Raw genomic sequence first — 24,525 nt, 5'->3', positions numbered from 1 at the left:
CCCTCACTTGGATTACTACAGTAGCTTTCTAACTCATCTGCCTACTTCAGCCTTGCCCATTCTCAACATGGCAGCCAGAGTGCCTTTTAAAACATAAACAGATCTTCCTCTACTTAGAACTCTTCAGTGGGTTCTCATTTCACTCAGTAAAAGCAAAAGGTCTAGGAGGCCCTACATGATGTGCGCCCCAGATACCTCTCTGATCTCATCTCTGCTGCTTTCCTCCAGCCACGCTGGCTTCCCTGATGGTCCTAGCCAATGCTCCCTCAGCCTACAAAGCTTTCCCTAGAGCTAGCCATTAAGCTCTATCTTCCACTTTCCTCAATCTCTGTTCAAATGATAATCGAGCAGCAAGCCTTCCTTGATCTTCTATATAAAATCACAAGCCTATCATAACCACAGCATTCATTATCCCAATATCCTATTTCAATTCTTCTCTGTAGTGCTGTCATGAGTTGAACAGTGTTCCTCCAAAATTCACATTCTTTCCAGAAACTCAGAAAGTGACCTTATTGGAAATAGGGTCCTTGCAGATGTAATCTCAAGGCGGGGGGTAATCCAATATGACTTACAGGAAGAGGTAAATTTGGACACAGACACACAGAACTCCATGTGAAGATGAGGCAGAGACTGGAGCAATGCATCCACAAGCCAGGGAACAAAAAGGCTTGCCAGCTGTGACCAAAAGCCAAGAGAGAGGCCTGGAATGGATTCTCCCTCAAGAGTCCTTAGATGGAACCTACCCTGCTAATACCTTGAGTTTGGGCTTCTAACTTCTGGAACTAATAGAAAATAAACTTCTGTTGTTTTAAGCCAGCTGCTTTGTAGTACTTTGTTACAGCAGCCACAGGAAACTAATACACCACTTATCACCATTTGACACAGATTTTCTTATTTGCTGTCTGTTTCTTGCCACAACGACTAGCATTTAATTGGTATTCAACAACCATTTGCTGAATTGATGAATAAATGATCAGGCTTCACTGATTTGCTCCTGTAAAAGCTTCAGGTCTAAAAGACCTGAAGAGAAGAGGTCTTCTTGTGTTTCTTCAATTTAAACCCTTACACTGCACACTCAGTATTGGCTAACACTAAGGGAAATGGACAGTTTAGAACTCTTATTATCCTCCTTTACCTTATTTTATAGAGATAGAAATGGTTAAAATAAAGCTCTATGGAAGGAGAAAATACACAGACAAAGAGTAATGAGCTATGTAAGATGTATGCAGGTGTGTGTGGATAAGATATCATTTCCATGCTGTCACCACTATATATGCAGGCATCTTTATTGTCACTTACTGAGTATGAATTAGCCCCAACCCATCTTGTTATAAGCTCCTTTTTCCCTCTTAGGTCAAGTTGTTTGAGCCCACTAGGAAGGAGTGGTTCTCCAAAATGTACTGCCTATGGCTATAATCTCAATTTACCACACCCTAAAACAATTAGCCATCTTGACTATAATACAGAGCATTAACAGGGATTAACAGGGTTATTTCTATGAAGAGAGAGTGAGAAAGCAAGATAGAGAATGTAGGTTGAGGGTTTGAAAGAGAGCAAGACAATGAATGATGAGATTTCCCCGTTTTATGTACTACTGTATTACTATTTGACTTTTTTCCAATGAGCATGTACTTATTTTTTAATGAGAAGCCTAAGAAGCAATTAAATCATCTTAACATATATAAGAGACTATTATATAAGTAAACAACAAACAATTGTTTCTATTTCTAGTGAATCCTAAATGGAAAAACATTTTTCATGGGTTGGCATTTACTGATGGTATTTGCTAAGAATATATCTATTTCACTGATCCCTTTCTTTCTTCTTTGTTTTTTTCTTTACTATCTACTTTTTTCTGTTTATTACTTGTGTACTTAAAGGGCAGTATTAAAAAGAACCTTTAAAATTATTTAATTTCACCCACCATCCTCAGGATAGTCTACCATTTTGAACCAGATTTGTGGCAGGCAAATTTTATCTTTGGTTTGTAGATTCAACCCTCCCTATAATTCCATACATTTAAAATTTCAATGTGTGAGTCTTGGGGATTCATTATAGTCCATCTAAGAGTAATGAGAAATGGGACAATCATGGGATAATCCAACTTTGTGTACAGGACAAATAATGAATCAAACAAAATATACCCATGCTTGAGAAAAATGGCACCAAAGAAGAAACAAAAGAGGGAACAATGAACCTATGAACTTTCCAAATCTATAAACACCAACCTAGGACTTGCTCTACTAAAATACCTATTGTCATGAAAATGTAAATTTGCTTTCATTACTCACAACTAATCATTTTTTGTGCTCTAACAGGTTATTGCAATCTCCACAGTTTTTCCTGTACTGAGTAAGCCTGTCATTTACTAATGTAAATGAATTCCTCCCATGAAGCAGAGGATTCTGAAACATAATCTTGTGATACATGTATCTAAGTTTATTTTTTTCCAAACTCTAATACCTGAAGACCTTTATTTAAAATATACTCTATTACCTGAGTTGACAATGTTTTCTTTATTGATGCTTTATAGAAATCCACTTGGGTTCCTAGGTTTTTGTTTAGCTAGGTGAGGCAAAAGTTACAAAGGTCTCACTAGTCCACAAGGCCTCAAGGTAAATAACCTTCAATATTCAAAACATCATGGAGAAAAACTAGACAGAAAATCAACAAAGATATAGATTTGAACAAACTATCCTTCAAACTGACCAAACTGACATTTACAGAACCCTCAACCTAACAACAGAATACACATGCTTGTAAAGGGCATATGAAACATTTGTCAGAACAGCCTATATGCTAAGCTATAAAATAAGTCTCAATAAATTTAAAGGGGTTGATGCCATTCAAAATATGTTCTCCAATCACAACAGGATTAAATTAAAAATCAACAACAGAAAGAAATTTGGGGATTCTCCAATATTTGGAAATTAAACAACACAGTTCCAAATAATCCAAAGGTCAAGTAATTACAAAAGAAATTAGAATACTTTAATTGAATGAAAATGAAAACACGATGTTATCACAATTTATGATGCTTAGCTAAAGAACTGGCTGGAGGGAAATGTATAGCTTTAAACATCCATGTTAGAAAAGAAATGACCATATGACCCAGGAATCCCACTCCTGGGCTTGTATCCAGAAGGAACCCTACTTCAGGATGACACCTGCACCCCAATGTTCATAGCAGCATTATTTACAATAGCCAAGACATGGAAACAGCCTAAATGTCCATCAACAGGTGACTGGATAAAGAAGATGTGGCATATTTATACAATGGAATACTACACAGCCATAAAAACTGACAACATAATGCCATTTGCAGCAACATGGATGCTCCTGGAGAATGTCATTCTAAGCGAAGTAAGCCAAAAAGAGAAAGAAAAATACCATATGAGATCGCTCATATGCGGAATCTAAAAACAAAAACAAAAACAAACAAACAAATAAACAAAAACAAAGCATAAATACAGGACAGAAATAGACTCATAGACAGAGAATACAGACTTGTGGTTGCCAGGGGGGTGGAGGGTGGGAAGAGATAGACTGGGATTTCAAAATTGTAGAGCAGATAAGATCACACTGTATATAGCACAGGGAAATATACACAAAATGTTATGATAACTCACAGAGAAAAAAATGTGACAATGAGTGTGTATATGTCCATGAATGACTGAAAAATTGTGCTGAACACTGGAATTTGACACAACATTGTAAAATGATTATAAATCAATAAAAAATGTTAAAAAAAAAAAGAAAAGAAATGAGGTTTCAAATCAATAATCTGAACTTCCACTAGAAGAAACCAGAGAAAGAGCAAATTAAATTCAAAGCAAACAAAAGGAAGGGATAATAAGGATCAGAGCAGAAATCAATGAATTTTTTTTAAAATGATAATTGAGAAAATAAAATTAAAAGTTAGGATCTTCTATAAAAGAGAAACAAAATCCATACACCTTTACCTAGACTGACCAAGAAAAAGAGAAGTTACAAATTACTAAAATTAGAAATAAAAGTGTGCACATCACTATCAACTACAGAACTTAAAATATTATAAGGCAAAACTAATATGAACAATGCTATGCCAACGAATTAGACAACTTAGATGAAATGGACAATTCTTATTAAGCCACAAATTACTACCAATAACTCAAGAAGAAACAGAAAATCTGACTAAATCTATAAGTAAAATAACTGAATTAGTATTAAAAAGCTTCCCACAAAGAAACCAGGCCCAGAAGGCTTCACTGGTGAATTCCAGCAAATATTTAAAGAAATCATACCAATCCTGAAAAGGAGGACAGACAATTTCCCAACTCATTCTATGAGGCCTGTATTTCCCTGATACTAAAGCCAAAGCTTTCACACACATAGGCAAAAAACTACAGAAAAGTATCCCTCATGAATATATATACAAAGTCCTACCAAAATATTAGCAAAATGAATTCAGGAACATTCTAAAAGGATTATTTACCATGATTGACTGGAATTTATCCCTGCAACACAGGGCTAGTTTAACAACTGAAAATCAGTGAATATAATATGCTATATTAATAGAAAAATAAAACTCACATGATCATCTTAATGTATGTAGAACATGCACCTGACAGAACTCAGCATCCATTCATAATAAAAACTCTCACCCACCTAGGAATGGAAGAAAATTTCTCCAAGCTGATAAAGACAATCTGAGAATAACTCAGAACTAGCATACTAATGGTGAAAGACTGAAAGCCAACACTGTACTGTATGTTCCAGCCAGTAAAATTGAGAAAAAGAAAACTAAAAGCATACAAGTTAGAAAGGAAGAAGTAGAATTGCCTTTATTTGCAGACAATATGATCCTGTAAGTAAAAAATCCTAAGGAGTATATAAAAACAACCAGAACTACTAAACAAGTTTAATAAGGCTGCAGGATATGAGATCAATATACAATAATCACTATTTCTATCTACTAGCAACAAACAGTCCAAAAATTAATTATAAAAAATTCATTCACAATTGCATTAAACAAAATAAAATACTTGGCAAAATTTTAACAAGAGAAGTGCAGGACTTGTACACTAAAACTGTAATAAAACACTATGGAGAGAAAGTAAACAAGATACAAATCGATGGGAAAATAATCCATGTTCATGAATTAGAAAATTCAAAATTGTTAAGATGGAAATTCTTCCTTAAATATTTACATACTCAATGTAATCCTTATCAAAATCCCTATAAATTGAAAAGCTGATCTTAAAATTTATATGGAAATTCAAAAGACCTAGATTAGCCAAAACAATTTCAGCAAAGAACAAAATTGGAAGACTTGTGATACAGTATTTCCAAACTTACTATAAAGCTAAAGTAATCCAACACTGTATTAGTGAAGGACAGACGCAGGTCAATAAAAGAGAACTGAAAACTACAGAAATAAACTCTTACTTTACGGTCAAATAATTTTCAATAAGGTGCCAAGGCAATTTGATGGGAAAAAGACAGTTTTTTCAACAAATAGTGCTGGGACAATTAGTTATCCCTATGAAAAACAATGAACCTACATGCTTACCTCATACTCATTTACAAAAAACAACTCAAAATGAATTAGAGACATAAAACTTCCAAAAGAAAACAGAGGAGAAAATCTTGGTGACTTGGGCTAAGCAACGATTTCTTATAGATGACAACAAAATGACAGTCCATAAAAGAAAAACAATGATATATGGGGTAATCAAAATTAAGAACTTTATACTTCAAAAGACACCATGAAAAAGAAAAACCACAGACATTTACAAATCACATATTTGATAAAGGACTTGTATCCATAATATACACAGAATTCTACATGTCAATAAGACAGTCCAATTTTTAAAAATGGGCAAAAGATTTGAACAGATATTTCACCAAAGAAGATATATGGCTAATAAACACATGAAAACTGGTCAGCATTATTAGTAGGCTTTAGGAAACTAAAAATTAAAACCACAAGGATACACTAAGCCATTGGCACAAAATAGCTATAACTGAAAAGACTGACAATGCAAGTGTTATTAAGGATGTGGAGAGACTGGAACTCTCATTCACTGCTTGGGGCGGAGGATATGAAATGGTAAGCCGCTTTTGAAAAGAGTTTGGCTATTTTTAAAAGTTAAACATAAATTTCCCATATGGTCTATCAATTCCATTCCTATCCAAGAAAACTGAAAACATACAAAGACTTGTATGCAAATATCCACAGAAGCATTATTTGTAATAGCTAAAAACTGGAAACAATCCAAATATCCATCAGTTGGCAAATGAATAAACAAAATGTGACATAGCCATTAAAATGGAATATTATTCAGCAATAAAAAGAAATCAATTATTGACACACATTACAAAATAGACAAACTTCAAAAACCTTATGCTAAGTAAAAGCAGCCAAATACAAAAGCCTACAGTCTGACCAACTCCATTTATGTGAATTTCCAGAACAGACAAATGTATAGAGATAGAAAGTGGTGCTGGTGTGAATAAAAAGAACCAACTACAAATGGTCACGGGGGACTTTTTAAAGCTGAGGGAAAAGTTCTTTACCTGGGTTGTGGTGATGATTGCATCATTTTTTACATTTATAAAGGATCACTAAATTGCACTTAGAATGAGAACATTTTATAGTAGAAAATTATACTTCAATGAACTATTTAAAAATTGGCAATAAATAACTGCAGTTTAGCTAAGAGATGTGCTGAGATTTACCACAGACAGAAAGGAGATACTAGATGTTTCTACTACAGACTAACTGCTGAAAAAGCTCAGACAGTAAATCTTCTCTTCATTGCCCCAAGGAAACACTACTAGATTCTAAGGGCAAGAGAATTATCAAAAGATAGTTCTCATATGAGAGATGGCTCCTGACTCCAATGGCCTACCAATGAAATATGGTGAGTATCCTGAGTGTTACAGCTGCATCTCATTACCATTAAAAGATATAGAGAGACAAACCACAGGATTACAGCAGTTTAATCTGACAAAGGAAACGAAAATGGGCCTGTATTAGGCAGCTCAGGCTGACATAACAAAATATCAGGGACTAGCTGGCTTCAACAGAAATGGACTTTATCACAGTTTGGAACTTGCTGCCAGCATGGTCAGGTTTTGGTGAGGGCTCTCTTCCTGGCTTGCAGTCATCTTCTTGCTGTATTCTCACATTGCAGAGAAAAAAGAGAAAGAAAAGAGGAGAGGAGAGAAGAGAGAACACAAACTCTGGTATCTCTTTCCATAAGGGCACTAAACCCATTAGGAGGGCTCCACCCTCATGACCATCTAAACCTAATGACCTCCCAAAGGCCCCATCCCAACTGTCCATAAGAAACTGCAAAAAAAAAATATATATATATATATATATATATATATATATATATCTCCAAGGACTTCTATGCTGATAATATTCTCAAGACCTGCTGAAACTGGGTTCTATATCTGAATCAAATTCTCTTCTCTTTTCTGGCCAAAGAAACAAGCATTACATTTTTTAAAGTTTTATGTGGACATGGTTGACAGACAGGACTAACTGGACCAAATTATTCCTGCCACTTCTTTCTGTGTCAGCATACTTCTTGCCCTGGGCTTACAATTTGAAAGGGGGGGACCAAAACACTTTTACTGCATTTAAGTGGGACTCCAAGCCGTTTCTAGGCTCCTCTTGACACATTTCAGCCAATTAGTGACTATTTTAACAAAAGCCTAACATCCTTTCCTAAACATCTTAATTGCTTAAGAGCTTCTGTTGTTTGCCACGAGCAGTCACTTTAAGTCATTGATTAAAGCAGTTTGCACATCAGCACAATCTGAAATCAGTTTCCTTTTTCAACCAGCTGGGCTTAAGAACCAATTGCGAAGACAGCCCAATTCAAGGACGTGCAATGCCCTGCATGACAGCGATCTACCATGCACCGTGAATTTATAGGCAAGAGGGAAAAAGAACCAAACTGCCATGAGTAAGTACTTCAACTGCTCTCTGTTTCACAAATCACTTTCATTAGCACTTCCTGCAAGGGTGAACTCCAACAGGAAGGTGGTTAGCACACCTTTCTTCAGAGCACCCACTATTAATGCTGCGTTTCCAGCAGAGCCAATGGTGAGCACCTGCCTGGCTGCACTGCAGGCACAGGACATCCTTGCAAGCCAATGGACCACTACGCTAAGTGCAGGCTTGAGTAGACTGCGCTCTTTCAGTTGTTCTGACAAAGGGAAGGCATTCGAGTCCCACACTTTCAGCCAGAGGAAAACTAACCTTTCTACTTTTAACATTTAAAGGGAAAAAGTATTCAGCAGGTTTAAGATAACCAATTTTGCCACCTGGCATGAAAAAACAAAACATTGGGAGAAGAAGAATGCTGTTGTGTATCACATATAAATGTCCTTTACTGCTCTCAGGAAGAAATCTCAGTGCTCACTAAGAGCTTACCTATAGCAAACAGGTTTTGATTTGTATGCTACCAGCTGGCCCTCTTTCTTAACAGATAGCCAGGCTACATTTTATAAGAGCCAGACTCTGTAATTAGAGAGACTCTGAGCTACAGATTGATGGGAATTTGAAAGGATGCTAGAAGCTGAGTGAGAATGGATAGAAGCCTTTTAGGGAGAGTTGTGAAAACTGAATACACTAATGAAGTGGCTGTGCATATGATGGTCTTTGATTTCTATGTCCTGTCTTTTATTTTTGTCTTCATTTCAATGATTTCATTTTAAAAATTTGGTTGATGAGTTTTTATTAAAATGTAAACTTCAGAGCAGTGCTGTGGCATCTAATGAAATGTAGGCAACCGATGAAGAAGTTTAAGCCACAAGAGGCCAAGAATTGGCTCTCTGGAATCTGATGCAGTGTCTTCCACACACTTGCAATAATCTGTGGAAAGTCATCTCAACTCTTCTAGGCTTCAATCCATGCCACACTGAAGATGAAAAACACCCTAAGGGTCAGTGATATATAATTACCATGTCAAATAATAACATGCCCTTTTAGTCGGTATCCTTTACCATTCCGAATAAACTTTTTGTTTTCACATGAGACTACTACTTGTCACTGAAAAGTAAGGCGTAAAATAAGCCTGGATCATCAAGTTCTGGAGTTTAACAATTTAAAACTAAACAAGTCAAAAAGGAAGCCAGATGTTTAATAAAAAATATAAAAGTACAGACTAAACCTGTTAAATCTATAACCATGTATTTTCTCTCTCATGATTAGATGTATGACTCTTATTTTGGGAAAGGACTAAGAAAGTATCTCAAACTGTTAAAAAAAACAAAACAAAACTTTTATAGGGCAAAAGATGCTTAAAATTTTAGTGCTGTTTGTATTTAGTGTCCTTTCAAGATGTTCAAAGTATTTGACAGAACTTATTTTTCTTAAAATTTTCAGCTCTGTGCAAAATAATAGATAAAGGCAGTGTTTCTATCTTCTTATCTTTACCTGGAAAGAGCTGTGATAGGTTATGTAATTCATATCCACGATTATACAAATCAGGGTCCATTAAAAAGAGAAAACACACACACACACACACACACACACACACATACACATGGGAAATTTCTCCTAGGTCCCAACTCTTGAGAATACACAGGTTAGGACTTGATTCATGGCAGAAAATCATATAATGAGTGCAAGCAAGCTGCCATGCAAATGGGAAGTGCTCTACCCCACAGAGTTGAAAAACTGTCTACTTGACTTTGATAAATGATATAATTGTACTACTAATAGTACTACATTCTGCTTAGTGTTGGAAGGTCCTGCAGAAGCGAATTTTAAGAAATATCCTTTAAAATTGAAACCATGTTGTTTGATGTAATGAGAATAAGGTAGGTTGGAGAACAAAGACAACAGACTTGAAGATGAGATGAGATTCAAACAAAGTGGTATAAGAAAGACGAGGTAGCCACAGAATAAAGTGATCATCACCCATCAAATGGATGTGTGCACATCACTGCTCACTGTACATGAGTCTAACACTAAATATCAGACCCCAAATAGTAATCTGTACCATTTTTACTTAGGATGCCTCTTCTTGACAGGTTTGTTTTTTAACCAATCAGGCTCCTGTGAATTCAATTTGGTGGAACGGAGCTTCGCCACTGTTACCACTCAAGGTCTAATATGGAACCTATAAGCTAAGTGGCAAAAACAGGGTCCCTGGGGAAAGAATCATCTCACATTACATAGTTACATTCCATCCTTTTATCTGTCAACAAATATACATCTTTCTGGCCCTTAGAGAACCAGCTTTTGACATGAGGTACATTCAAGCTATTTTACATAATATCTCATATTCAGGGGGAACCTATAAATTCATACATATCTCAGTCACACAGAAGTTAGTTGGAGAACTGAAGTGATGTGGCCTATCCTTCTCCTCCAGTTTCCTGTCTATCTTTTGACCATTTTAGCACTCTTCCTAAGTGCAAGCAGGGAAGGGACGAGGAGGTGGAAATCCATGGTGTCCTCTTCAGAAGCTCCACAGAAGGGTTCGTGGAGGAGACACTCTTGTAAGTGGGCAACCTCGAATCCAGGAGTCTCTAAGAATTCAGGTTCTCAGGTTCTTTCAACAACCCACAACTGCAGATAACAGATATCACAAATGATCGCACTGATGCACTTAAGAATACTGTGGGAGGGAAAAAGCCCTAAATTACAAATGATCATTATCTGTACAGCCGTGGTCAAGAATTTTCTATTGTAAAACAGTAGTGTAATGGTGGGGGGTATTGAGGGAGGAGAAAAGGGACTAGAAAAAGAAGGGTACTTGAGAATCAAAGCATCAGCAGTCAGAAAGAACACATTCCAGTGGTTCAGTGTTACCTCCTCTGTGCCAATAAGCTAAGAATAAGAAATATCACTGACATCAAAAACTAGAAGACAAGAAAATGTGCAGCCGCCTACTGGAGACTCCTGATGTCAAAGAGATCAGATCACAATACTCTCAGTATGACTCCGCTACTATTAGGCCAGATAGAAAGGAATGACACCCATATTTTAGTTCATAATAACAGGCGAGAGGGCCAAGTTCTAATTAAGAGTAAAACTATCTATTGTTGATCATGCTTTTGGCAACTGAATTTGAAAAATAGATAAACTGGAGAAAAGAGAAGGGCTTCTGCCTCCTGTGTCCCTGACAGAGATCTCCAGATCAATACCAGATAAGCCGCTTTAAACTTGAAGGAGCACTTTGGGCTTGCAAGGGAAGTGAGTCTTGGCTCACAGAGGGCCTTAGTAAAGAGATGTCCTAGCAGAACAAAAGTAGAAAAGTAATGAAAAAATAAATTTTTGGAGCTTGAGGCAAGAAAAAGAAGCCAGGTTAGGACCATGATAGAACTAGTTGCTAACAAGAGGAAAGTCACATTTTCCCAAGGCTCTGCAAAAAGTCTGCTTTTGTGAGGTCACTAGAAAGAAAGCTCTGATCAAGTACCAGATGGAGGTATAGAGGGACACCTACTACCACAACACTAGCAATGTGCCAGCGCGCAGTCGCATTCGACATAACAGTTTGGTCTACTCATCAAAAATCCTATCTATAAGCACAAAGTCTGAGATGCTTGACCTTACAATGTTTAAACAAACAAACAAAAAACATGTCGGAAAGGAAGGCATTAGGAATCAGGAGAAACAGTGCTGCTAAGTAGAAAAATCCAGTACTTGAAGGAGACATGGATTTGGATCTCTGTACAACTTTGGAGGAAGTTCATTTGTTCCAGTTTTACAGTTTTTCCATGTATAAAATATGAATAATAATACCTATTGTAACCTACATGCCTTCTAGGGGTCACTTGTCCGTGTTATTTTCACAGGACTGCTTCAAATCCCCAATTCAGCCTAGAGGAAACACTGTTTTCCTAAGACAGGAGCAAATTCTCAGGAATTTTCTCTCAAGACCTCCGGTGCTCTCAGGTGCTTTCTCTGCCTGAATAATTCCAGACCCAAAACTCAGCCTCCTCACCCGTTTCCCGGAATAGAGCACTCAAGCTGAGCATTCCCTAGTTTTTCTGACACTGCATATTTGCAGCCATGAGCTGGGAACATACTTTAGAACGCTGTGTATGCCCTTGGTTAATTCATTCACTTCCTCTCTCCCTCTTACCTTTCCTCCTCATCCCCTCCTCTCGCTCTAGTCTTTCCACTTCTATGATGCTAGTAGCTTCCCCCTTCACTGAGCCCCAGCACTGGTGAACAACCAAGCCTGGGGACAAAGACTCACAGCCTCCGAAGTCTTTTCTCAATAAAAAGCACTACTGAAGTATTTTCTCAATAAAAAATAATTCTCTTTTTCAGAAAATTCTGGCACCAACTGTTACAGCTCTCACATTTTTCCCACTTGCTCATGTGACTCTGCAGGATTGCTATGTGGGGTAAAAACTGAGACAAAGAGTATAATAAAGGGCCAGCACGATGACGTGAACTTAGTAGACAGTAACAAACTGGTGGCTGCCTTTATAATGGTGATGACGCTAGATTTAGTCCCTGCAGAGATCATGGGTACACCAACCAGAGAGACTAATCACTTCCAAAGGGACGACCTTTGACTTTAGCTGAGGTAACCCATAACATGTCATCAAAGGCTAAGAAGGCCTCAGTCTTTCTTCAGAAAGACAATAATCATGACAGATGACAGCCTGTTGACTTGTCACAGCAGTGCTTCTGCCCCCTTCCAAACACACAGCCACGATCTGCAGCCAAAGAGACAACACAGGTACAAAAGCTGTGAAGGCCTCCTTTGATCAACACAATATATGAAGGAGAGAAACGCTGAAGTACTGTTTCCACCAATCCCTCTGAAAGCTGTCACTTTAATTTCAGATCTCCTTCTTCTATTTAGATGTAGTTTTGTCTTGTGTTAAAATTAAAAAGGTTTTCTTCCATATGTCCGTCCTTAACAGGGCAAAGAGCTCTTTCCCAATCTCAAAACACAAAACATACATACCCCACCTAAAAGAATGCAGATTCCCATGAGGTCAGAGCTGGTCTTCCTGGGGAAACTCTCATAGGCTTGGACCCTGTATTCCCGCCAGCAGGATTTGGCCTGGTGGGTGATAAGCTCTCAGCTGGCTATGACTGCTTTGGGCAACAGCACAGCAGGTCCAGGCATCTTGCTGGGATTCACACATTCCAAGTAGTAAAGCATCTGAGACCTATGCTAGGCTCTACAGATGATTAAACTAAAAAAACTGCAGTGTTTCTAGGCACTTAGGGATCATTTTTCCCCCTTAAATGTCAAGAAGTTGGAAGAGAAAGTTCTGCACACACACTAACATAAACACTCACAGAGATGGCAGCTCGCAGACAGGCCTGACCCTGGGCAGCACTAATGAATACAACATTGCTATACACACACACCTGCAGGATTACAACTGCCAGCTGCTGCTCCTTAAAGGTGAATGAACAGGAACCTGAAGGTAGTCAAGTGAATGAATGTCAGTCCCAGAGACCCTCTATCCATCCCTGGAGGCTGTTTTAATATCAGCCCAAGCCTAGATGGAGTTCTAGGTTATATCTGATTTAAAAAATGTGAGGATGCAGTCAATTTCAGAAGGATCAAATCTAGGGGCAGCAGTAAGGTCTTTCTGAGACTACTGTCAAGAAGCTCAAACCCTTAGGAGAGAATAAGAATGATACGTCTCAGAAAACAAGCTAGGACACAAAAATGTTTTATTCCAAGTTCACTCACAAGACCTCAGAGAACTTCGATGACATGAAACTACAAGCTGCAAGGTTCTGGCCCACAATTTTCTTTACAGGGACACCTACGAATTAGTTCTTCTCTATTTGGCAGCCCCATGCTGAGTTTACCCTCATGTGCTCATAATGTTGCCTTGGTGAGCTCACTAACAAGGGACAGTCACAAAGATCTATCAGGAAAGGAAACTGCTATACAAGACATTATAACAAAAGACGACACTTATCAGTTACCCTAATTAACCATTTTTCTCTTAAGCGCAAGGCCCAAGGCGTATCACTCACCTTCCTCAAAGCTGGCCTTCTTCTGCCTCACTAGAACACGGAAGTTTTCAGCAGGATTCACACTTCCAACCTGGAACATATCCACAGACAATAAACCTGCAGGTCACTTCCCTTTTTGGCAGCCAGGCAAGACATGACAGCTTAATGTAGTATATTCTTATGAAACAGAAGCAAAGACAAAGTGAGGGCCCTTTCTATTCATTTTCATTTCCACATTTCCGTTAAAAACTAGTGGATTCCTGTGGCCAGAGGGCTGCCATCTGTCTGTCTGTTCACTTCCCTCTCCTCATGTATACGGACTTCTTTCCAGAGGGGGTCACAGGTATTACAACCCAAGGCAGTAGGCAGCCTGGCTTGGAGGCTTTATGTGGCAGACTTCCTGTGCATCCTGACACCCAGCCAATCAGGAAGGGGAGTAATCTGCAGCATGCGGTCAGCTAGAGTATCTGTGTCCTAGTAAGATGACATGAGAGATAACAGACCGATGCTTTTTCACAGAGCTGTCTTTTCTGGGGGACTGCTGCTGACTCTGGCACTGAAGTTTTGGTAGAAAACTCAAATAGGCCCAAACTGAACACGTCCCGCAAAGTAAAAGCAGATCAGTGCTAGGTGGGACGGCATCAAAGATGCAAATCTCTGCCACACTACATGGCACTTTCTAATCAGACCTCTGTCTTTCATCTTCCAGTCCCAACCTGGTTCAGCACACCGGGGAGAGGACAACAGGGTTTTGTCAGGGCTGGTAAACTTTGGTACAAAATGTACCAAAATTTCTAGTCTGCTCTGGTATAGCGGTCAGAAAAACCCTTAAATAAGGTAATGATTTTTTCCCTTTACTATGAAACACTGAAATAAAGACATTCAGCTTTTCTGACAGCATTTCTTTTTGAGGTGGGGAAAAGGCATGCCCCAGTACTACCTTTCCTAGTGTATTTGGCTAGTAAGGGACAATTTTTAAGATCCATGGATTCGAAATAATGCCTTTTAGAATAAGGCAAGATGTTCAAGTTCCAAAAAACTTCCTATTAAATAGAGAAGATCTTAAATGTCAAAGGTCACTTGTTTTGGGGAAATCCTAAACTAGTGAAACCTGCCATGAAGTTGTCTATTAGAAAATTAAAGAGTTACACTCTTAAAATATATGTATTTGGAGATTAAGACTTGTATCATCAACCCCCACTTATCCTATCATTGTGACCAAACAGAAAGCCACAAAACAAAGCCACCAAAATAATCTCTACAGAACTGCTACCACTGAGATGTTCCATGCTCTATGTACTGTACAGTGCTGTACATACTATGTATCATATAGCCAATTTTGTACGTAATTCACTGACAATAATTAAAGGAAGAAGGGAAGAAGTGTGGGACAGGCCTGTATGGTTTCTGTATTGAAAGGACCAGAGAAGGTGCTTCATTAAAGGACTAACAAAAATTGATGCAATCTCCCCCAAGCCCCAAAATTCTGAAAGAGGGGAACACTCTGGAAAAGTTCTGCTTACACAGGTGACATTGCCTTCAACCAGGCTGGAGACACTAAAGGGGGCTTCCTCTTTCTCAGTCTTCAATTTTTTAGAGGTGGGTCCATCTTCACGGCTGGAAAAGAAATAAATTTATTTTCCCTCCTTAACAACACAAAATCCAAAACTGATGATGTGAAAAGTGTAAATTTATTGTTCAAGAATCAAAAATAAACAGCCACACTTAGCTCTCCTTTACAAACAGCTGCCTCCCCTTCCCAGCGTCTGAGCTCCTGACAGCCCTACCCTGGCAGCCAGGCTTTGTTTCCAGCAGTCCAGAAATCATAATTAGCAGCTGCATCACAAAGCCCTTTCAAATGACGAGACTTCAAGCACAGGTAATGGAAACTTAACATTTCAGTAAGAAACCCATTTACCCTTCAGCTATTATTTGCTAGTTTCCACCCTAGAATTGATAGCTATTAGCTTTCCTTGTATGTAGAAGACCTCTGTGTCTAACAACCTATCTTCTCCATTGTGTGTCTGAGATCTTTATAAGTTTCCACTTACAGCTGTCAAAACTTACTAGACGATCCTTCATTAAATATGCAAGAGCTTGCTCTTAGAGAGGTCTTAAACTATATATATATAACCCAACACTTTCAAAAGAAAACTTGTAATTTCTTGTTTTATAAACCTAATTCTGTTTGGGCAATATGCTAACAGAGTCCAAAAGCATCTATATGGTGAAGGAAAGCTGACTCCAAAGAAGTGTATTAAAACATCTTGCCTGAAGGCACATGCTGGCTTTAACAGCCTGCCTTAAAGTCAAGAGGAGGTCAGCTTAATTGCAAAGGAGAAGAAAATCAAATCCAAAGACTCTGCCCATAATCTCTCTTAAACTGCTGAACACAGAGATATGAAGATTTTTCTCCTAGACAAATAATCAATCTGGGGCAAAAGCAACTGTCAAGAAATGGCTGAATGAGAAGGGAAATTAGTAACTAAGATCTAGTATTTCTAAATGTGATGTTTTTATTCAAAAGTTCAACTTTCAGACAGGCTTGAAGTAGAGGTTGTCCTAAAAATAAAGAAAAATAAGACATAAGCTGGTTTATTCAATGATATTTCAATAATGAATCTCCTCTCATAGCTAGATGAAGGGACTAAAGGATTCATTACAGCCTTAAAATTTGAATTAAAAGTTCGACTACTTGGCATCTTTCCCATTCATCACTTGCCTTTTCCCCTTTGAAAAGAAAAGATAAGCAGAAGACAGAGGACAGGGGCCAGGAAACATTGAAAGGGGTGAGTCATTCAGAGCTCTTTCCTTTGAGAAGAATAAGAATAAACACACAAAGCCTTGTTGGCAAAAAATGGGGGGGAAATGTACAAACCCCAAGGAAGCATGAAATTCCAACAGAATTTGAGTCCTTTAAAAAAAAAAAGTCACAGACATTTCAGTTAACCTTTGTCAATTCTTCCCAAGAGAGAGAAAACATGGTTCTGCTGCTAATTTGGGGATAAAAGACCTGGATTTGTCTGTTTTGTCACTGGCTAGGCCTGGAATGTTACACCTTACCTTCTTGAAGGTATTCACAGTGTATTAATTTTTGTTTATCTAGAGTTTAGGGTCTAGTAGGTTACTGTCCTCTCTCATCTTCAGCTTGCTCCTCAGGACAACACTACGATGAAAAGTATCAGGACTGTATCAACTATTCACCTATTCTCTCCCCAAAATACAAATTCACTTACACAGTGGTATTCAGGAGCATTAAACATACAAAGCTATGCTAAGGTCTGTGAGAACTCAGGGTTGAACCCCATGAAGCATTTCTTAAACCCTTCAAGATAGGATTCTAGGGAAGGAAGGATAAGGAGACATATATACTAATTCTCCAGAACTGAGCAGGTGAAGGCAAGCCCAGAAATAAGCAGAAAGTAGTGAAAACAACATATTTAATAGCCTCAAGACTGAATCATTTAATAGCATTATTAGGAGTTTTACCTACATTAAACTCACAATGTCTATTTGAGGTTCGAGAGCGCAATGGCTCTCATCCCTGAACTATCTACGAAGGACCTGCGCCCTGGAAGGTACAGGGTCTGTACCTTCTGTACAGGGTCACAAAAGTTAATAGAAAATCAACACCTTCAAGACGTTCAGCCAAATAAAAAAGATAAATATATAAACAGGCAATTAACAAATATTATGGTAAGCACCATATTCCTTTGAGAGGATAGCAACTAGCTGTACTGGGCTGGGGAATGACGTGCAGGCTGGGAGGTAGTGAGAGATGAGGATGGAAAGTATCTAAATTGTAGGCGTACAAACTGTGAGGAAAGAAAGTGGTTCTCCAGGCAGCTGGATTACAGATAGATACTTCTTTTGCTTCTGCTTATCTGGGTTTTCTTATTTGTGTCACAGAGTTTGATCTCAAGCTGAAGGTAATGGGAAGCCAGGAAAGCAAAGGTTTTTAATCAGGGATCCAAGGATGACGTCAAGAAATTTGTGAACTACTTGAAATTACATGCAAAACTTATTCTGTGAGGGCATTTTCCTGGGGAGAGAGTTCTTAGTTTTTTATCTGATGATCAAAAGGGTCCAGTGCATGCGCGCGCGCGCGCGCACACACACACACACAAACACAGAAATGAAGGAAGCACTTCTAAAACTAGGGTTTCAACAGGTTCAGCATGAATAGCAGATCTTCTCAAATGTTCAATGCTTTTATTGATAATGATAGTATTATTGCCTCAGGTTTCAACTATTGTCTTCCCTCCAAATAGTTTAAAGTGCTTTAATATCTGTAATTTTATTGTTATAATATATCTTGTGATGAGACTGTTTTTAGATGAAGAAACTTTCATAAAGGTAAAATTATTTAGCCAAAACCAGATCAAGAGCTGGAATGAACACTAGTGATTGCCAGCTCAGGGCCCTTGTCGTGGACTCTGACACCTCCTGAACAGACATCTGCTCACTCCCCTGTCTTCACCCTTCACTCCAACACTGGAAATAGGTACCCTGGATACAGGGATGCTGTATATACACAAAAACATAGCTAGTTGTTAGCAATTTTTTTCCCTTAGGGAGACCACCTCTAAAGCTGATTGGAGCCTTATCATAAAAACTAAGGGGTATAAGAAACCTTGCAGAACGGACTGAGTCATTCTTGAATATAGGAGGTACTCAACAAATATTTGTTAAGTGCGTCATTTCTGCAGTTCTTAAAAACCAAGATTTCTGAGAAGGAAGAGTAAAGAATAGGAATGTGAGTAGGTGTGTGTGAGCAAGATTATTCTCAGGCCCCAGGCAGATAATCTGGCTGTGTCGCATGAGAGCAAAGAACAAGAAGCCCAGCAAGCTCAAGCTTCCAGAAGGAGTGAGAGGCAGGAACGGGCTGAAAGTGTCATCACAGCAGGGATCAAACCACACAGCGACAGCCTTCCAGCCTTCAGGGACTGGGTGGTGTGTTCTTTTAACCAGCTAATTTACATTTTAATCAACAAAAGGAGGGGAAAACGGCCCATTTCTTTCCCACAATGCCAGCAGGTAATCAAGATCACTAACTGGAGCTGTAACATTCAAAAAGAGAATAGCCATATGATGGCAGTGAGACCACAGCAAGTCTGTCATGGGAAGAAATGGACTCAGCATTTTACTGAACTGTTCTCTAAGATACGAATCCAGAGGAATACAGGTAGATGAGGATGGCGGGGTAGGGGAGATTTTTGGTGATAGTCTTCCTGTGTAAAAGAAGGCATGACAGACTAAAAAGAAACATAAAAGTCTCCAGGATGTGTTAGAAATGCACATGATAGAATCTTTCTATCAATCCTATGGTTGTTTTTTTCTTTTTTCAATTCTGACAAAGCTTGTGGTATTAAGCTCTAAAAAGCCACAGAAAATGCAAGGTTTAATTTTCAACTTGGAAGATAATTCACTAAATTAACAAGTTATAGAACCCTGTAAAGGTTTCTGGAAATTATTCCATACTGTTCCAATGGGGTATTTACAAATAAAAGCTTTACTTTGTCAATAAAGATACAGCTGTGGGAAGGAAATCAAAGAAAAAGGAAATAAAAATTATGGTCTAAAACTGGATCTCAGAATGCAACCTAAAGAAATGAGTAGATCATTTTGATTTTGGGGAAAAGCCACCAATAATCAAACCTAACCTGGTAAAATAGACCCAAATGATTCTGGATGAGAACAACTTCTTATGGTTTGTTTTTGTTCTGCTTTGAATGGAAATTGCTATAGTTTTGAACAGAATTTGAAGCAGAGAAAAAAAACCTTAATAGCTACCTGAAAGCTTGAGTTAAGGATTATAAGAAAGGCATTTTAGAATCCTTATACTACAAACACCTCACTAATGGTATAACCAAGTACATCACCAACAGGGTAACAGCACAGCTACAGAGGGTCCAGGGTTTTCGTTCTCCTTCCCATTTTCCCTCCACAAATCTCACTGATATTCTCCTGACGCCTTACCTCCAAAATGCAAATCTTTCTGACCCAACTCCCTCTCCTCTCACCCGCAGCACCTTACTTTAAAACTAGTATAATGTAGTCTCAGACATTCAAAGACTGTTTATTCTTCCTATCTCTGTAATTCACCAAGAATCTGATGCTGATCAACAACCTACAAGGCAGCTCTAAGTTCCAGGTGAAAACGAGGATAAAATATATCCACAATGAACAGAAATGAGAAAGCAGTATTTTCAATGCAAGGGTCAAAAAGCGTAAGGTTCCTTCCTCCTACCCTTGTAATTCCACAAACCCAGATGCAACCCTCAATTCCAGAGCCCCTCTCAGGCTATCACCAATCTTAGGACTCCAATGTCACATGTAACTCCACCCAGTACTTACATGTCTTGGAAAATGTCCTGTGCGGTCACTTGGTCCTTTCTCTTGATGACTTCAGTCAGAGGGAAAAGGGCCTTTATTTTAGAGAGAGGATCCTGACAGTTAGCAGTCACTTCAGCGGGGGGATCCAGCATATTCAAAATGTGCTGTTGAATTGGGGGCAGAGGCTCCTGGGGATGTAGAGCTCTGTGCAGCAGACACTGTGGAAAAGGCAGAAGGATTTTAAAATGCAGGTGCAGACATCACACACAGCTTCACCTCGCTTTTCTGATCAGGGGTCCTCCATCTCTAGTTTGGGAGGGCTATGGGATTCTTATGTGTAAAAGATAGCAAAGAGGGTGGAGCCAGAACCACCATGGTTAGCAGGGCCTTGGTAATGTCTAAGAGTGCCAAGCAGCATGGCTGGCTGAAGCCCACCAGGAAAGGAGCCTCATCTAAGAAAAAGAAGCTGCTGCTTTAAGTACTTGGAGGATAGACAGGTTCCCTGAGACACATAATTCCAAGAACCTCTGACAATCTGGGATTATAACTTTTTGGTTTTAATCCTTTTAGCCCCACCTTCAGCATGCTGTGCTTTCTCCTATGCATAATCAGAGAAAACAACATACAATGGGTGACTGGGAAGGAGAGGAGCCCATGCTCAGAGAGTCCCAGGAAGGATTCCATGGAAGAGATGAGACCACAGCTCTGTCCCAAACCTCCCCCACGTGCTGGGTTTGGGCTGCCCTCCCCCGTCCACTCACTTTGTCCATCTCCACTCCCCCCACTCTTGTCCAGGCACCAGCACTCCCAGGTAGGCTACCACAATCACCTCCTAACTGGCCTCCCTGCATCCACTGTCACGGCTCTACTGTAGTAGGTAAAGTCATCTTAAAACGAGCTCCTTTCCATGTCCTAGAGTCAACCGTAACACAGCCCCTGAATCCTCCCTTCTCCCGTCACCTGCCACCCACTCACCACCTCCTCCTTACTCCCCAAACCCAGCGAGACTGGGATCCTCCTGTTTCACTCACATGCCAAGCTCACTCCAGACTTGGGTCCTGTGCTTAATGCTCCATCTGCCCATTCTGCTTTCCCTTAGATCTCAACAGAGTTGGCCCTTTTTTTTTTTTAAATCACTCTGCTCTTTGCTCAATTATCGTCTCTTCTGAGAGGCCTTCCCTGACACTAAATGAAGAAGCCCCTTACCCTCACCCTACTAGTCATTCTCTATCATGAACCTTGTCATATTTCTTACAGTATTTATCATTATCTAAAATTATCTTATCAATCTTTGAGTTTACTTGTTTATTACCTCCATTCCCCTCCTGAAAGTAGAGGTCTTATTTGTCTTGTTTACTGCTGAATGCTAAGTACCAAAAATTGCATCCAGCACACAATAAGCACCTAACAGGTATTGGCTGAATGAACAAAGTGCTCTTTCTCAGAACTCCAGTTGCTGACAGAGGTTATCAGGATGCAGCACCAGGAGTGGGGCCAACATCAAGGCCAGAGCCAGGTTCTCCACTGCTCACATGAGTGGAAATCTGGACGGCAAGACACTTCCACTCAATCATCGATACTGCTTTCAGACTACGAAACCAGGCTTTGGCAGTACTGCTTTCTTCCCAGAAAAGCAAATACGCTAAAAGGAGTATAGGAAGGTAAGCAGCAAAGGATGAACTAACCATTAAGAAAAAAAAAAAATGAAACTATCAAGTCACTGATGTTTTACTTCCCTTACCATCCTTGCTAGAGGATAATCCCAAAATTAGGTCAGAGAACAAGGCTCCTATTCCCACCTTTAAACAATTTATACATTTGGTAATTACTGTTTCGTATCACAAGGTATACGGTTTATGCTACCCCATGGACTGTTTTCCTACCCTGTAGAAAAGGTAAGCTAGATGTCTCAGTTCTAAAAAAATAAAGATACTTAGGCTTAAGTAGTAAATATCACCCAAGAGTCAACGGTCAACAAATTCAGAAAACCCTGTGGTAGGAATTAAGTACCAGTTTCCCCTAGAAATTTCACACGCTGCTCCCTGATTTCAATACACCAATCCCAAGTCCTCCTCCTAGAGAATTCATCTGTTTCAGAGTCTGACTCCTGCTTTCCTCTCTCCTAATTACTCCACTTTCCCTGGAGCATCAATGACATTAGGCCCGTTTCATATGAAGCAAAAGTGGGAACCCAAATAATCCCAAACCCTGTGAATCTACCCCAGCCTTCTCGTGCATAATTTGTAATCTTCAGCACTCACCCTCAGTCATTAAATACCTAAAACAGCTTGGAAAGCCCTAAAGATGTAAGCAGAAGTCAAACACCTAACAGAGGGGACTACCTCTCATTTACTCGGGAAGATTCTATTTGTGATATTCAAATGACATTTTTGGGAAAAGAACTAGAACAAACAATGGATAAATACCTTACCCAGACTCCCTACTGAAACACACTCTAGATTTTCAGTATGAACTCTCAGCAGTACTTTCAAACAGTGTCACCATCCATAAGCAGTAATAAGGGACCCACAAGAGATGTTCTAAAGCATCAATCTCTCATATTTTCTCAAAGGTAGAAACATTTTAGATAAAGCTAAGTGGGATATTCACAAAACTCAATGAAAAAATCCCAATTCATTAAAAAAACTTTATGAAAAAGTGACACTTTTTAGTAACTGAGAAGCTGAGATCTCAGTCCTCAACCTACTTAACTTCTCCTGTCAGCAACCATTATTCTTTGATGTAATTTTTACAATTTGAAAAAGACTAGAGAATAAACTGCAGGCCAAATGATTAGCTCATAAGTTACTAATACGTTGATTTTGATTTTAGCAACATGGTATCAATTATTATAAAGGCAGTGTTAACTGTACACTTGACAAAAAACGCATTTTTCAGCATTTCTTTCTAAAATGGAATTAACCTCTTGTCAACAAGTTGATTACTAAATCTCTCCCTCCCTCTGCCTCCTACTCTTCACTCATTTACCCTGAGCTATAGATATTTCATTTAATAGGGGAAAAAAAAGTCTTCCTGGGTCCTCTCTCTTCATCAGTAATGCTCTCTCCTCTGGGCCGTGTAACCTGGCTCCCACCCCGTTCCTCTACTGCCACTGGGCCCTCAGCGTCATCAAAGACTTTGCTGTCAGTCCCAAAGGCCCTTTGCCAGGCTCAGCCCTACTCACCATTGCACAAGGTCTGACTTGCGACTCCTTCCTTCTGATGCTCTTCCCTCCCTGTGCCTTTCGAGGCACCAGCTTCTCCTATTCTCTCTCTCTCTCTGAACTTTTTGTGGGGTGGAGGTGGGGAAAGTCTGTTTCAGTTCTTAGCAGCTCTTCTTCTTCTGTCCACCCCTAGCTGTCAGTCCTGCTGGTGTTCAGGACTCTGTTCTGTCTCCTTCTCAAGCAACAGACTCCACCAGGTGACCTCATTCACTTCTGTTTCTATCTAAATGAGGAGGACTCTCAAATCAATATATTTAGTCCTAAATCCTCTCCTGAGCTCTGCATCCCTATTTCCAACTTCCTACTGAGTGTCTGTACTGGGACAGCCACCAGATAACTCAAATTTAACACTTGCAAGAATACATGAGTTATATTTCTGTCTGTTCATTCTTTATGCCTTGTCATAATTAATGGTGACATCATTCTTCCAGCCATCCAAGCTAGCATCCTGTTATCTTCAATTCCTACTTCTCATCAACCACCACCCAATCCCTCAAGTTCTATCTACTCTACCTTCTAAACGTTCTCCTCTCCACTCTCTGTCACTGCCTTAGTTCAAGTCTTCGTGTGGGCCGCTGTAGGGTTCCTAACCAGTCGCTAGTCCACCTCCCACGCCATCATCAGAGCTATCTTCTAAAACTGTCACCCATCTGCTGACAAAATCCTTTACAGTGATTACCCACTGCCTATAGGATAAAATCAGAACTACTGGCTCTTCATGACCTGCCTGCTACCTACCTTCCCTGCCATCTTTTCCCACCATTTTCCCATAGGGTCTATTCTCCAGCCAAACGGAACTATTTGTGGGTCCCTAAATATATCACAGTTCTTCATGTTTTCTTGCTTTTGCATATGCTACTTCTCTCGCCTGGCGCGCCCTGGTCACATCACACATACATCTCCTTCACTCCTCAATGAGATCTTCCCTAAGTCACTCACTTGCAAGAATCTCCTTCCTCCTGTTTCCTTGGTTTTATGTCTCACTATTGCTCTCACTCCTCTGGATGGGTCCTTT

At 39.3% G+C, this 24,525-nt stretch overlaps 1 protein-coding gene across 4 annotated transcripts in view; it reads right to left on the bottom strand.

Moving 5' to 3' along the window:
• The window catches only part of XRCC5 (X-ray repair cross complementing 5), an 88,168-nt gene that overhangs the window by 25,664 nt on the left and 37,979 nt on the right, over nt 1–24,525 (bottom strand). For 3 of the 4 annotated variants that reach the window (XM_072961607.1, XM_006207300.4, XM_072961608.1), the window contains 3 exons: nt 20,309–20,505; nt 15,475–15,568; nt 13,973–14,042 (listed from right to left, as the gene is read on the bottom strand). In XM_072961607.1, coding sequence (XP_072817708.1) covers nt 13,973–14,042; nt 15,475–15,568; nt 20,309–20,505 — 361 coding nt within the window. Of the gene's footprint in view, nt 1–7,059; nt 7,160–13,972; nt 14,043–15,474; nt 15,569–20,308; nt 20,506–24,525 lie in introns of those variants that run through there. The other variant, XM_072961609.1, reaches the window with a different exon arrangement.

Source organism: Vicugna pacos, chromosome 5 (assembly GCF_048564905.1).
Source record: "Vicugna pacos chromosome 5, VicPac4, whole genome shotgun sequence".
NCBI classification, from domain to species: domain Eukaryota; kingdom Metazoa; phylum Chordata; class Mammalia; order Artiodactyla; family Camelidae; genus Vicugna; species Vicugna pacos.
Note: the sequence above shows the minus strand (reverse complement) of the source record. Positions and strands in the feature narration are given on the sequence as shown.